The following is a 13,034-nucleotide window of genomic DNA, read 5'->3' as shown; positions in this document are numbered from 1 at the left end:
TGCAAGCAACAAGAATATTACGAATATCAAGCCGGAGTTGCAAAGGGAGGCTCTGATCTGTCACTTGCTTCAACAAGCTTGAACTAGCCATCATCAATGCATATGGGCTTGATGCATTGTCAAGAATGTATTGGCATTGAGAAATATAGTCAGCATTTGTTGAAAAGCACTTGAGAGTTCTTTCAGCATGAGCTCGTTCGATAGAGTTCTGTGAATTGTATAGCCTTTCACACAATGCTTCTAGCTGCGCCAAGCTCTCCATTGTCAAAGCCTAAGAATTGTTTCCGGATGGTGATCAAGAATTCCCCAACAAAGTCAATTCTTCCCCCCCTCACACATAGATGAATAAATATCTACAAGTTTTTCATCAGATTGAAGTAATATATTTAGAAGGCAAAAAAACTAGAATATGAAGGGATAAGTTCAAGTCTTAGAATTTATTTAGTAGTTGAAGCTGAAGAATTAATGTACTAGAATAGAATGTTTGCTGTTTACAGACATATACAACAGTATTTTAAAAATCTCAAATTGCTACGATTACAAGAGACACTACAAATACAAGGAAATCCAGATAAAATGTCGAGCAACTTGTCATCAGCAAACCTTCAGGCATACTGGTTCAAGAAAAAATGGCAGCACTGGTCCTGAGATAAAAAGAAATGTCAAACGATACTTGAAAAGTCATAATTGTATTTCAAGATTGCTCACAACTCTGGAAACGAGATGAAATTCAAAAAAAAAAAAAAAAAAAAAAATTTTTGTCATTCAAGAAAAGAATTTTTTATAATGTTTCAGTGTAACCGGATCAGATATTTCCATCAATATGCACTTCATTTCTGAAATGAATTTCAAATTTTCCTCTTCCCTCGGATATCTTCATTATTCAAGTATAACATTGTCCTCTTTCTAGCAATACACACTTTCCTTTTCAATATTTCATCTTAAGGTAGTTTTTTTCTACTCAAGTAGCTTATTGGTATTGTCAAATGTTTCTGGATTTTGTCTTCCACAATACCTAATCATGCAATGCTCTGTACTGAACTTTAGCGCACCCCAGCATTTACTATGTGCAATGCTTTTTTTTTTCTTGATAAGAAACTAGTATCACTTGAAATAAGAATCCTCACTGTAGGCACTTATTTAAACAACCAAACTCTATCAGTGTATCAAGCTGCCCCACATTTTGATTTGTTGATCATCAAAACTACCACATTTGAAGCTCGCATCCTTCACAACTTGCACTTACCTTTTCTACATTGCCAAATATCCAAGAACACAAAAACAAGTCGTAGGAAATATTACATATCACGTGACCATAACAGAGAAGAGGAGCGAACTCTAACTATGAATTGGGAAAAAAAAAACCAACTGTATCAAACTAGTATTGTAAATTGGAGTGCAATGTATAGTATATAAAATATCAGCATGGCTCATATAGTAGTTTCCAAAATAGTGCGCACATCTTATTTAAGAAATGATAGCAAAAATCCAATCCTATCGCACAAATGACGAAATTAATTGAAATAAATTGTGAGAGGAGAACTGAAAAAGGTAAAAATCCAAACCAAATAAGGAACCACAAGAAGTTCCGGAATAGATTCCACTAACAAAACCCCCCATATAGGAAATTGAGCATTAAATTCCTAGCCTTCATAATCAAAAAAATAATAATAATAAAAGGAAAACGAACAAAAGTATGAGTTCTGCTCATACAAACTACAATCTTCATATCAAAGGTACAAGATGCTGAAAAATTTATTTTCCTCAATAAGCACTAAGTTGAACGTTTGACAACCTAGTTATACGTTACCTCAATTTTACAACAGCCTAGATCTTTCAGACAAACCAATCTTGCTAATCCACATAGTAGCTAAAAACATGCATTATCACTGCGTGTTTCATATCAAGTCTGTCAAATAAATCTAACAAAAAAAACAAACCAAACTGATGCAATTTATTTATTTACATTCAAAAATCCCCGAACTCTCAAGTTTGATACTGGAGCCTCTGTCAAAAACCTACAATCTTTAGAAGGCAAGAAACTATGAATTTTGGCACGTAGGTGCCCATGAGGTGGTTCGAACCCCAGACCTTGTGCGATCAAACCAACCAACACCCAACACCCCATGGCCGAAACTGATACAAAGTATAAGTTTGGGGAACAGAACATATACATTTTGAAGTTCAAGGACATTTGCCATAGGACCCAAAGTTCAGGGAAAATTATAAAACCTCAAACTAATATAATCAAAGTTTATGCATTATCGTGGATTAGATTTTCTTCCATTTCGTTTAAAACAAATCAGAAAACTCCTTCCGACTCCTAATAAGCCCATCTTGGACCAATAAAGATTCTCAGAAGAACCCTATTTTTTACCAGAATAGTTTTATACACAAAAAACTCCATTTCTCGGCAATGCTGACGCAGAGCACGCAAATATGAAAGCGACAAAAGTAAAGAATGAACAAATTTATAGGCCGAGAAATGTATCGGAACTTCAGAATCGAACTACAAAAATGATTATTGTCCATCGGAAAAGCACAAGTTTAGCAGAAACGATGAAATTAAGGAGTAAAAAGAAATTAATCGACGATGACAAAAAAAAAAGAGCAAGCTTACGAGATGAGAATTTATGGCGTTGCTTTCAAGACAGCGGAGGAAGACTTGTCGATAATGGATGAGTGGAAAACGCTTCATTGTCTATGGTGTTCCTCTTATAGTTGTTGCTAAGACAAAACGGTATGTCGTTGTAGTCACAGAAAGTTTATTGTCGCTTGAGCAGAAAAAGGGTTATATTTTTAATTTTTATCGTTTCAAATTACGCTGTCGCCTGTGTGAGTGTGTTTTCTTTTTTTTTTTCCCCCTTTCTAAAAAGTAATTTATCGTTTCAAGCAATAAAAAAAAGTTGTGCTGTTTTTTTTTGTTTTCCTTTCGGAAAAGTAATTTATGAATTGTATTGTCGTCTTATTGGAAATAGCTTTTTAGCAAGAATGAGAATTGTGATTAGTGCTGAAACTTTAGACAAGTCGTTTGTAATCATTAAAAATTTTGAATTTTTACATGATGATTGAGCCCGCCTGATCCTTAATTTTTGGGCTGCCCGACCCGACCTGAGAAACATTATGGACGGGCTTTGGCTTCCCGAGCCCAATCGGGCAACCCTCTGCCCGAGTTGCCCGAATGTTTTTAAATATTTATATATTACTATTATATATATATATATTATATATAATTTTGTTTATTAATTGTATATGATATGTATATAAATGATTTTTAAGTTATTTATTGTAAAAATTATACAAAAATTATAAGGGATATTGCAATTTGAAATTTGAAATGAACACGATCTATATAAAAAAAATTATTTATTTATTAATATTTAAATTTGTAATTCATGATTGTCTCGTTAAAAATCTTACCAAGAAAAACTCAATTGGGATAAAAACTTAGTAAGAAAATAAGAGTGCAATCATTGTGGGACGAACTTACAAAGTCTATACAAGATTACAATAACAATGTACAAAGTAAATAAATATTTACAAATTACAATAATAGAATTTAATTTAAAGCTGAAGGATCGTCTTGAAAATTAAAAGTTAATCTATTAAATTCATTGATCCATTATTGACTTGCCGGTGAAATTATATCGTGTAAGCGTTGGTTGGAATGATCCCAATCCTTAATGCACACCAAAGCTTCAACAATGTCCTGTTGCAATGCGCTTATATGTTCTTCAAGTATTTAGCCAGTCGTACTGAATGCTTGTTCGGATAAACAGTGAAGACTGAGATCGAAAAAATATCCATTACCAGTCGAGTTAGGATTGGCCAAGTTCATGCTCATGCCCTCCACTACTGAACCAAATCAAACATTTCACTATTGTCGACAACTAAGCCCTCACTCAGGTACGCCATTAACTCGTTGAAGCAGCCGTTGTTGCTGCCACCTCTTGATGAAGATCCACTGCCAGATTCTTCTTGACCTTGAGTCATCGTCGTCGTCTTCCTCTTCTTCTTCAACCTGAAACATTCAAGAATGAATGCGGATTGTCGTCTCGTTGTTGCGGTTGTTCTACACGAGGTGTGTTTCTAAACCTACTTTCATAAAAGCTATAGAGAGATAATATTTTTTCCTTTATAATAAGAAATTGGTCATAACAGTCGATATCTAAAAAGTCACCTACGTTGTCTAATCCACTTTCTAAACCATCTAATTTTAATCTAGGATCAAAAATGACACCGAAACCATACAACATTGGTAATTTAGACCAATATTTTTTGAACTTCTTTTACATAGAAGCGATAGAAACTCTTAAAATCTTGTGTGTCATAAATTCACTAAATAAAATAGTCATTCTTAAAAGATCTCCTAACGCTAATGGTGACATTAGGTAATATGTTCGACTAAGCTTTAAAGTAATTTCGTAAAATCTACCTAAAAAGTTATACAAAAGTTCGACAATTTATCAATCAGTTTGGTCTATAAATCATGGTCCTAATTTTGTACTAACATAGTTTGTTATAGCATCTTTATAGGGGATGCATTGTTCAAGCATTATATAAGTGGAGTTCCATCTTACAGGCATATCTAAGGCTAATGCTTTAGGATTTTGATTACATGCTTATAGAAACCTAAACCAATCTTGTATTCTTTGATTAGTACCTTGAATCCATGCAATATTATCTCTAATTCTTTTAATATGACCTGACATTGATTTTAAACCGGATTTTACTATTAAATTAATTATATGGCATGCACAACGTTGATGAAATATATCATTATTACCGAATAAACTTAAATCATTTTCAAAAAGTTCTATTACTCTAGTATTTACAGTAGCATTATCTAATGTTATAGCCATTACTCTATCCCTTAAACTATATTCATCAATGACAGATAAAATTGTATTATATATTAAATTGGCGGTATGGGATCATATAATACATTTAAAACTTTATATTCTCTTATCTAAATCAAAACCTTTAAAATAATGTCCGGTTATAGCTAAATAATCTTTATTGGCAACGGTGGACTAAATATATGTCGTTAACGCAACGCAACCACTAGTAGAGTGTAAAATGTTGATTAATGCTTCCATTTCTTGTTTATATAATTTTAATGCATTTTTCCTAAGAGTAATTCTTGAAAAAAATTGTGCATTAGAATTATGTACAATTTTAATATAATGTTGTTAATTCCTTTGTTCGGTAAAACTAAGTCGTTGATCTAATGTAGTTACTAATCGTGCCATTTCCATACGATTGACTTGCGGATCATATTTTCAAGTGGTTAGACCGCCGGTTTGACAGTCAAACGATAATTGTGTTTGGCGGAGATTAGGTCCGCCTCCTTACTTTTGAAGACACTTTTCAGTGTGTCTTCACAAGTGTGTAGTGCTGCGAATAGTGTTACATTATAATTTATCACCACAATATTTGCATTGAGCTATGTATTTAATATTACCGTTATTGTCGACCTCCTCGAATGTATTAAAGTGCTTCTAAACTGTTGAGGTGTGCTTGCATTTCTTCTTAGAACTTGTAACACTTGCACTAACACTTCCGCTTGCCTCTCCTCCACGCCCACCATTACGTCCACGAACTCTAGTATATCCACCAGGGCTCAGATTTGCAGTTTCCTCAACAGCTCTTTCTGCAGTTTGTGATTCTTGCGTTTGAAAAATATTAATAGGAAATTGCCATTCTTCGATGTTGAATTGGGCATCAACAGGAATATCACCACTATAACCAGAAGAATCCATTATGAAAAATAAGAGAGATTGAGAGCACTTTGAGAGAGATTAAGAGAGATTAAGAGAGATTTGAGCGAGATTAAGAGAGATTTGAGAGAAATTAAGAGAGGTTGAGAGTTTTTGGGTGAGGAAAATGGTTGGGGGAGAGGGGGTATTTATAGAAAATTTTTTGGCCTGAAAAAAAAAATTTTCCGTCAAATTTTCAGTTCCAACGGTAACACACACTTTCAGGTTGGGTTGGGTTCGGGCAACGGTAAAAAAAAAGAGCCATTGGGGTCGGACAGGTCAGGTCGGGCAAAATAGAACCGTTGCATTCAAAATTCGAGCTAACGGTCACAAAGAATTCGGGTTGGGTCGGGCAAAATTAGAAAAAAAACCTATCCGTTTTGGGGTTTTCGGGCAACGGGTAGGGCTTCGGGTTACGCAGGAAAATTCAAAAAAAATTTCGACAGACGGCAGTCACGGCTTGTAAAATCCAAAATTTATTTGGGATCAATTTGTAATTTTTAAGGACTTAATCGTAAAAATTTTAGAAATCTGGGCAAAAATTCAAATTTAGGAGAAATATGGGGGTCAAAAGTAAAGATTTTGACAGTTAGCATGCTCAACTTGTTATTTAGTGCTATTTTGGCATATCCCTCATCCTCACTAATCAGAAACCCTCATTTTTCCTCTTTCTCTTAATTTTGTCTCTCTTTCTCCACGCACGGCTGACCCACCTCCAGCTAGATTCCGCCATTTTTGACACCTCCCAGCTCATTGGAAAGATCTCGTCGAGCTGAGTCCGGATTGGTGTCTTCCAGCCGCCAACTCCGCCGGATGACGCCACACTCGCGTGCCAAATTTTTGAAAAACACTCAAACTTCCGATCATGATATCTTCATCGTTCAGTGTCCGATCGAGGTGATTCCGGTCCCAATAGACTCAGAGACAAAGAAAACCGTACCAGCAGCACGGGTTGATTCTGACTGGAGCACTGCCGCCCGTGGTGGTTGGATTTCCATCGCCGCTGCCCTCGAATCTCCCTCCTCCGGACGTCGTGAACGACACCGCCCAGTCCATTAGCTTCAGAGGGAGCCGGTGAGTCGTTCTGGGCCACCAGCCGTGGTCACTGCCGCCGTATTGCCCGAAAACGAGCTGTCGCCGCCGTGAGATAAATGGGAGGATGATTCCGGTGATCTAGCCATTGGATTCTCGTGATCTTGGTGTCAAAATGCTCAGAATCTCACAGGTAATGAAAGCCCTCAATCAATTTTGAAGATCCGTGGCTTAAAAACAAAGATTCAAAGCTCGAAATGCGGCCGGAATTGAGGATCCCGATCCGAGTGGTTAGAGGCCGAATTTGATAAAATTGACATCACCATTAGACTCAGAACCATCGATTTAGTGGGGGCAGGACCCAAGTCCGCCGCGGGATTCTTCTCCGGGAAGCTCCGCCGCCGCACCACCGCCGCCGGTGGCCGGATTCCGGCGAAGCTTCGTTTCTCAGCTTCCCGACTTCCGATTGACGAGCTGTTTTGAGGTAGGGGTCTTATTACTTAACTTTTGTGAAATTTTATTTAATTCAAATTAATTTTGTTAAATTTGAGAAGAATGAAATTGTATATTAAACTTCTTTATTACTGTTATACGATATGACTTGAACAAAACCATTTAGGGGCCTGTCCTGTAGTGTACATCGTGGCCAAGAGATTTGACATAATTTTAGAATCTGACACAAGAGCATGACTAGGAAAATGTAAACTGGACATGATAGTGAGATAGTGTGTTAACAGTAGGTGTGGCCGTTCACCACCCCTGGGTGTGAACCCGAAATGGTAAAAGAGTGGAGAGGTGATGACGTTCTCCGGGGTTGAGAATCCCCAAGGTTATTGTACAGTAGTTGCGTCTTGGTGAGGGCTCGGAACGACAGTTCACCCTTGCCCGTGGTTCGAGAACTGATCTAGTAGGGACACCGAGGTAGAGCTCTTTGCTATTAGTGCCTCTGAATCACCGCGCCCTTCGGGGGTTTTTCGTCATGAGCGTACGGATTGGGTTATCTCACCGACACTGATCATCTGACTCATTATACATAAAACGTAAAAACTACTAACCATGCAGGTTTAATTCGGATAAATAAATAAAACTAAAAGTGAGTAATAGTTCTCCTACTGAGCATTCCATACTAACCCTTTTCTCTTCCCATTCCCAGGCGGTGTACAGTGTAATCTTTTGGACGAGGAGTAGACGTTTCACAGTGCGCAACATGTTGGAGACCTATCCCTTCTTTCGGTCTTCTTCGTAAATTATGTAAGATTCTGACTGGGTTGTTTTCGACAGGGATGTGACTGATGATGGTTGTATCATTTAAGTATTTTATTTGGTGCTACATTGTACTGTGAATTTCTGGTTTTATTTTGTTTTGTCGATTTGTGATTTTTAATTATGAGATTTTCGTTAAAAGTCCCATAGGCACTTATCGTTTATATTTTGAGAGTTATATTTTATTTTTATTTTCGTTTGCCCCTTGTATTTCTAATCTTATTGCATAACCCCCACCTAGGGGTGTTACACGGCTTCTCCACCGGCGGCGAGCTGCCGGGGTTAGTTTTTCCTCGGGATGCCCGAGCCCGGCAAAAATCTGTAGATGGGCGACGAATGGTGCCTGCCTGCCGAGCCCAAAAATTTTCAAGCTTCAGGGAAGCCTACCGCTTGAACTTACAACACTAATTGTGATGAATGTTTATTTTCGGCACTTTCTTAAAAAGAATGCCTTTTTCTATTTAAATTTTGTCCAATTTTATAAGTCGAATGGACTCTCTCTGTTTTTTTTAATAAGGACAAAATGTACTTATAGATGACTAAATCAATAATTTCTCTACTAAAAATTAATTTATCAACAAGTGGACAAAAAATAAAAACCAATTTATGAAAAATTTTATACAAAGGGGTCCAAATTTTTGGCCACTCGTGTGGATGTCGTGAAAGAATTATTGAAGAGAAATCCATAATATTGTCAAAGCGTCTAATTGTTTTTGGGTTAATTTAAAAAATGGTTTTTTTTTACTTGTCAAAGCGTCCAATCCCTTTCTCTTAGAACTACTTAACAAGGTCCTTTTGGTTCTAAAAGTATTCAATATCAGGCCTCTCCAACATTAATGCTAAATTCAATAAAAAAAAGTTCCAAATGTTAAATTTTACAATTAAAACAATCACTCATTTTAAAACAATTCCAATGCAATGTTAAATTAGTGTACCAATTCCGAGCAAAAAAAAAAAAAAAAAAGTTTCCCAGTGCCAAAATTTAGTATTGAAATAAGAAAATCATTCTCTAATAACACAATGTTATTCTAGGTATTAAATTTGGCATGTGCAATATTTGATAAAAAAAGTTGCCGTCAGTATACCATATGCTAAATTTTAGTATTAATTAATTACTATTGGTTGATATGTTATTTTTTTATTTCATAGATATATAGATATTTCCAAATTATTTTAAAATTAAAAGTATACTTTCAAAATTTTCAAACGATCCTAGGCTTCAAAGTAATTTTTTGCTAATCAGGCTTCTAAGTAATTTGGTAATGTATGATGATTTGCTAGAGCGTTAAAAGATGATTTGCTAGAGCTTCAAAGTAAATTTTCAAAATAATTAATGTTGTCGGTTTGGTTAATCATACATTTGTTATTCATGCTGACACCACCCTCAACATTTCGATTGCACACTAGATACGTGTCTCGTTCATTTGAGTTTTCAATTCTAATTTTATTAAAGTTAAAAATTCTTACAAAAAGTCACATTTAGTATTTTTACTATAATTAAAAACTCCCACATAAAGTCAGATCTCAACTCGAATAAGTAAACTGAACATTGCCAAAAATTAAAATTTCACTTTTATATATTTCAAAACATTATTTTAAGTTTTGAAGTTTATATGTTTTACTTTTATATGTTTCAAAACACTATTATAAGTTTTGAAAACATTATTATAAGTTTTGAAAACATTATTATAAGTTTTGAAACATATAAAAATGAATTTTAATTTTTAAATAATTTAAAGATGGTGATGTTACAATTACTTAAATTAAATTCACACATTTACAAGTAGCAACTAAATATAAAAAATGTAACATATGCTATACTCAATGTTTAATTTGTACCAAATATAGTGTGTATAGTTTAATAACAAACATATATTAAAAAATGATTTTTCTATCCAAATGTTAAAATTTAATTGGACGCTACGAGTAGCAACCGTTCTTGAAACTTCTGTTTCCAGCCAAAAAATAAAAAATAAAAAATAACCGTTCTTGAAACTTCTATAGAATCACATGTTAACTGCTATATTCATTGGTAGCGAGGAAAAAAAAAGGGTAAAACTGCACTGTTGGTTTGACTAAAAGCTTCAATTTACAAATATTTGATCAGTGCACATATTAAAATTATCAAAATCACAATAGCAATGACCATTAGGATTAAACAAGAACACCCGCCTTTGGTCTTTCTGTTGAGCACAGCCAATTTCCTCTGAACTCTCTGCTTCAAAGATCAAAATTAAATGAGCTGGATTGTCTAGATAAACGAATTCAAGAAGTGAAACAAAATAACATGACAATAAGATGAAACAATACCAAAAAAACATAAAAAAGTGATACTTCAAATTGCAATTTATAGGATACATTGAATATTAAATAAAGAGTAAGGAAAATGATGCCAACACTAAACCCAATTTTTTTAATATGTGTTTCTTTTATATGTTTTTAAAATTTTCATATCAATTAATATTAAAAAATGACATTTGTCGGTCAAAATATAACAATTCACCTTCACATTATTTTATTTTTATTTATTTAATATTTTTGAGAATGGTTAGCAATAATGCTCCGCTCATATGTGACCAAAATATTCTGTCTTTTCGATCAAGTAGTTCTAGAAGAAGGTTCACTAATGGTACTTAAGAAATTTTGATATTTTGAGCACTTCCTTTTTTTTTCAATGTCATTAAATAATATTTTGCATCTTATTTCTCATATATTTGACAACTTAAATAACTCAAACAGGTCTTCTATCACGACTTCTTGGGCTCTTTTGTTCTTCTGGTGGAAGTTAACATATTTAGCATACAAGTTCAATTCAACAATTTCAAGCTAGGAGAGAATGCAAGATCTTAAAGCCTAACCTGTAGGCGTGAATTCGTTGAATCCACATGCTCATCCAAGTTATCCTGTAGATTGAGAAAATCGTGAAATCGAAGTTAAGTGAGTTCGCAAAACTTGACCGCCAGTAGAATTTTTTTGTTGAAAATAATAAGAAATTATTGGTGTCATCTCGTCCTCTATCCAGTTCATTTATAACACATCCTAGGGCCAACTAATAGAAAAGAAAAGACAAGACCTACTTCTACTCATACATGGGCTTAACATTTCCATTACATAAACACAATATTACATAGTTATAAAGTATCGAATGCTGAACCCATCCTAAGAGAAGAAGGAAAAACATCTTAATCATTGCACCATCCTAAGGGTGGTAAGTACAAAATTTGCATGAATATGTAAAATTAGCAAAAAATAAAAAAAAGTGTATATAAAAAAATCAACTATTGAACCTACCAGAAGTCTGGTTTGTAGGTCAAGCTCTTCATTCACTGCCAATGCAATGTGTTTTGTACTAACCACTGTCTCCTCTAACTGTGCAAAGTCTTCATCTTGTTCTGATGGGAGTAAAAAACACATTAGACATCTCCTTGGTCCAAGCCAATTGCTAAAACAACATTCAGTTATTAGTCGACATGCCTTTGATGATTTGTCTTTGAAAGCTAACAAGACCATGGTTGTCCAAGTCGTTTGCTTTCTTCATCATATCATCCTGTTTTCTGTTGAGCCCAAACAAGTTATCTCTATCAGCAGACATTGACATGTTGAGAGTAGGAGCCATCTCGCCTGCTTGAACACTCAGTTTATCGAGCATATCTCGGCGTCGATTTGTCTCCTTTGCCGATCTGTATTCTTAACAATGACTCGCTCAAAATTAGTACAAGGTAAGGGTGAAAATAATAGCCAAATAAGGTTGCAAGCATCAAAACCAAAAAAACTAATCAATTTCTCACTAAGTTGCTCTCACACTTACATACAACCTTCATTCACAAAATTGCATTGATGTGCCTTAGGAGTTGGGTCCAAGAATGAATTAAATAAGTACATTTTCTTATTTTGGGGTGTTAAATTGAATCTATGTATGACCAAAATAACAGCAACATTCATCTTTTTTCCACTCGAAGATAGTTCAAACATTCAGTTAATACATGAACAGTGTCTAGAAAGTTATTGATAGCATTTCAATATCTATTCTTTTTCTTTTGTCAACAAAAGAGAATTAGCTAAAGAGAACAGGGATTTACAGATTCGACCTCTGCACCGGATACTAAATTCTTTATTTCCTTCAACTGAAAAAGAAAAAGGAATTGAGTATACTTACAGTATCTGCTTGCTGGGGAGCTTAGACAAAAGTGATTGCAAAGTCTCGAGCTTTGTTCTCAGTATTGTCATCTTTCTCCGAGCTGTAGACATATGACGTTGCGTTTGTGGTCCGGAGGGCAGCAATGAGCTCCTTTGAGAAATCATATCGCGGACTTCATCCGCGAGTTTTGATGCGTCACTGAGTTCTCGCATCCACGGGTCAGAAGAAGACGCCATTGCAGCTGATCATGAACACATTGTCTTCAAACTGGGTAAAAAAATAAAATACTAAAGCAAAAAGTTTTTACATGCTCTAATTTTGGGTGATTTTATCAGAGAAAATCTTTTTACAGACAAGTGGGAGCTAAAACTAGAAAAAAGACGGTGCAAACAAACTAACATCAAGAAATTTGAGTATTTAAGCCTGTAGGCACTAATGCTTTATGTAAACATAATAAACACACACCACAAATGTATAGAGACAAAAATAGTTATAAAAGGTTACAACAGCTATCTTGGCTTAAATAAAAAAAACTATTCTTTTCATGAGTATTCAAATTATTCCTAATTGGTATTATAAAATTTATTCATTTACCATAGTTAAGTAGAAAAACCAATATGCTTAAAAGTAAGTTCTAACTGTCATAATCTTTTTAATATTGTGCAAGAAAAGAAAAGAAAAAAGGTCAATCTTTTAACATGTTGTTGGAACTTAATCAAATAAACTTCTAACTCGTATGCTTTTGGAGTTTTCACTTGCCAATTCCAGACAGATTATTGGATCACTACAATTTAAACACAAAGATCAATTATTCTTTTTATCAGTTTAAAAAAGCTACCTTT

At 34.6% G+C, this 13,034-nt stretch overlaps 2 protein-coding genes across 2 annotated transcripts in view; both read right to left on the bottom strand.

Annotated features, from left to right (window-relative positions):
- The window catches only part of LOC21410529 (exportin-7), a 31,877-nt gene extending 31,480 nt beyond the window's left edge, over window positions 1-397 (bottom strand). The window contains exon 1 of the mRNA XM_024175305.1: window positions 22-397. Within this exon, the coding sequence (XP_024031073.1) occupies window positions 22-262 (241 nt within the window). The 5' untranslated portion in view covers window positions 263-397. The remainder of the gene's footprint in view (window positions 1-21) is intronic.
- A 9,746-nt stretch (window positions 398-10,143) lies between these two features.
- On the bottom strand, window positions 10,144-12,428 carry LOC21410528 (syntaxin-52). Its single transcript, XM_024175447.1, has 5 exons — window positions 12,211-12,428; window positions 11,529-11,734; window positions 11,346-11,446; window positions 10,913-10,957; window positions 10,144-10,269 (listed from the first exon to the last, which is right to left on the bottom strand). The coding sequence occupies exons 1-5, from the start codon at window positions 12,426-12,428 to the stop codon at window positions 10,144-10,146; spliced, it is 696 nt and encodes a 231-aa protein (XP_024031215.1).
- Window positions 12,429-13,034: the final 606 nt, after the last annotated feature.

The sequence above is a fragment of the Morus notabilis genome, unplaced genomic scaffold, assembly GCF_000414095.1.
Source record: "Morus notabilis unplaced genomic scaffold, ASM41409v2 Scaffold78, whole genome shotgun sequence".
Lineage (NCBI taxonomy): Eukaryota > Viridiplantae > Streptophyta > Magnoliopsida > Rosales > Moraceae > Morus > Morus notabilis.
This window is presented reverse-complemented; position numbering and strand designations above follow the sequence as displayed.

Bases quoted from the DNA above. Each gene is read 5' to 3' on its own strand.
- LOC21410528 (XM_024175447.1), bottom strand. From the start codon at position 12,428: ATGGCGTCTTCTTCTGACCCGTGGATGCGAGAACTCAGTGACGCATCA. The intron at 11,735-12,210 runs GTAAGTATACTC...TTAAGAATACAG, and splicing joins CTCCCCAGCAAGCAGATACT to ATCGGCAAAGGAGACAAATC. The intron at 11,447-11,528 runs GCATGTCGACTA...TACTCCCATCAG, and splicing joins TCAAAGACAAATCATCAAAG to AACAAGATGAAGACTTTGCA.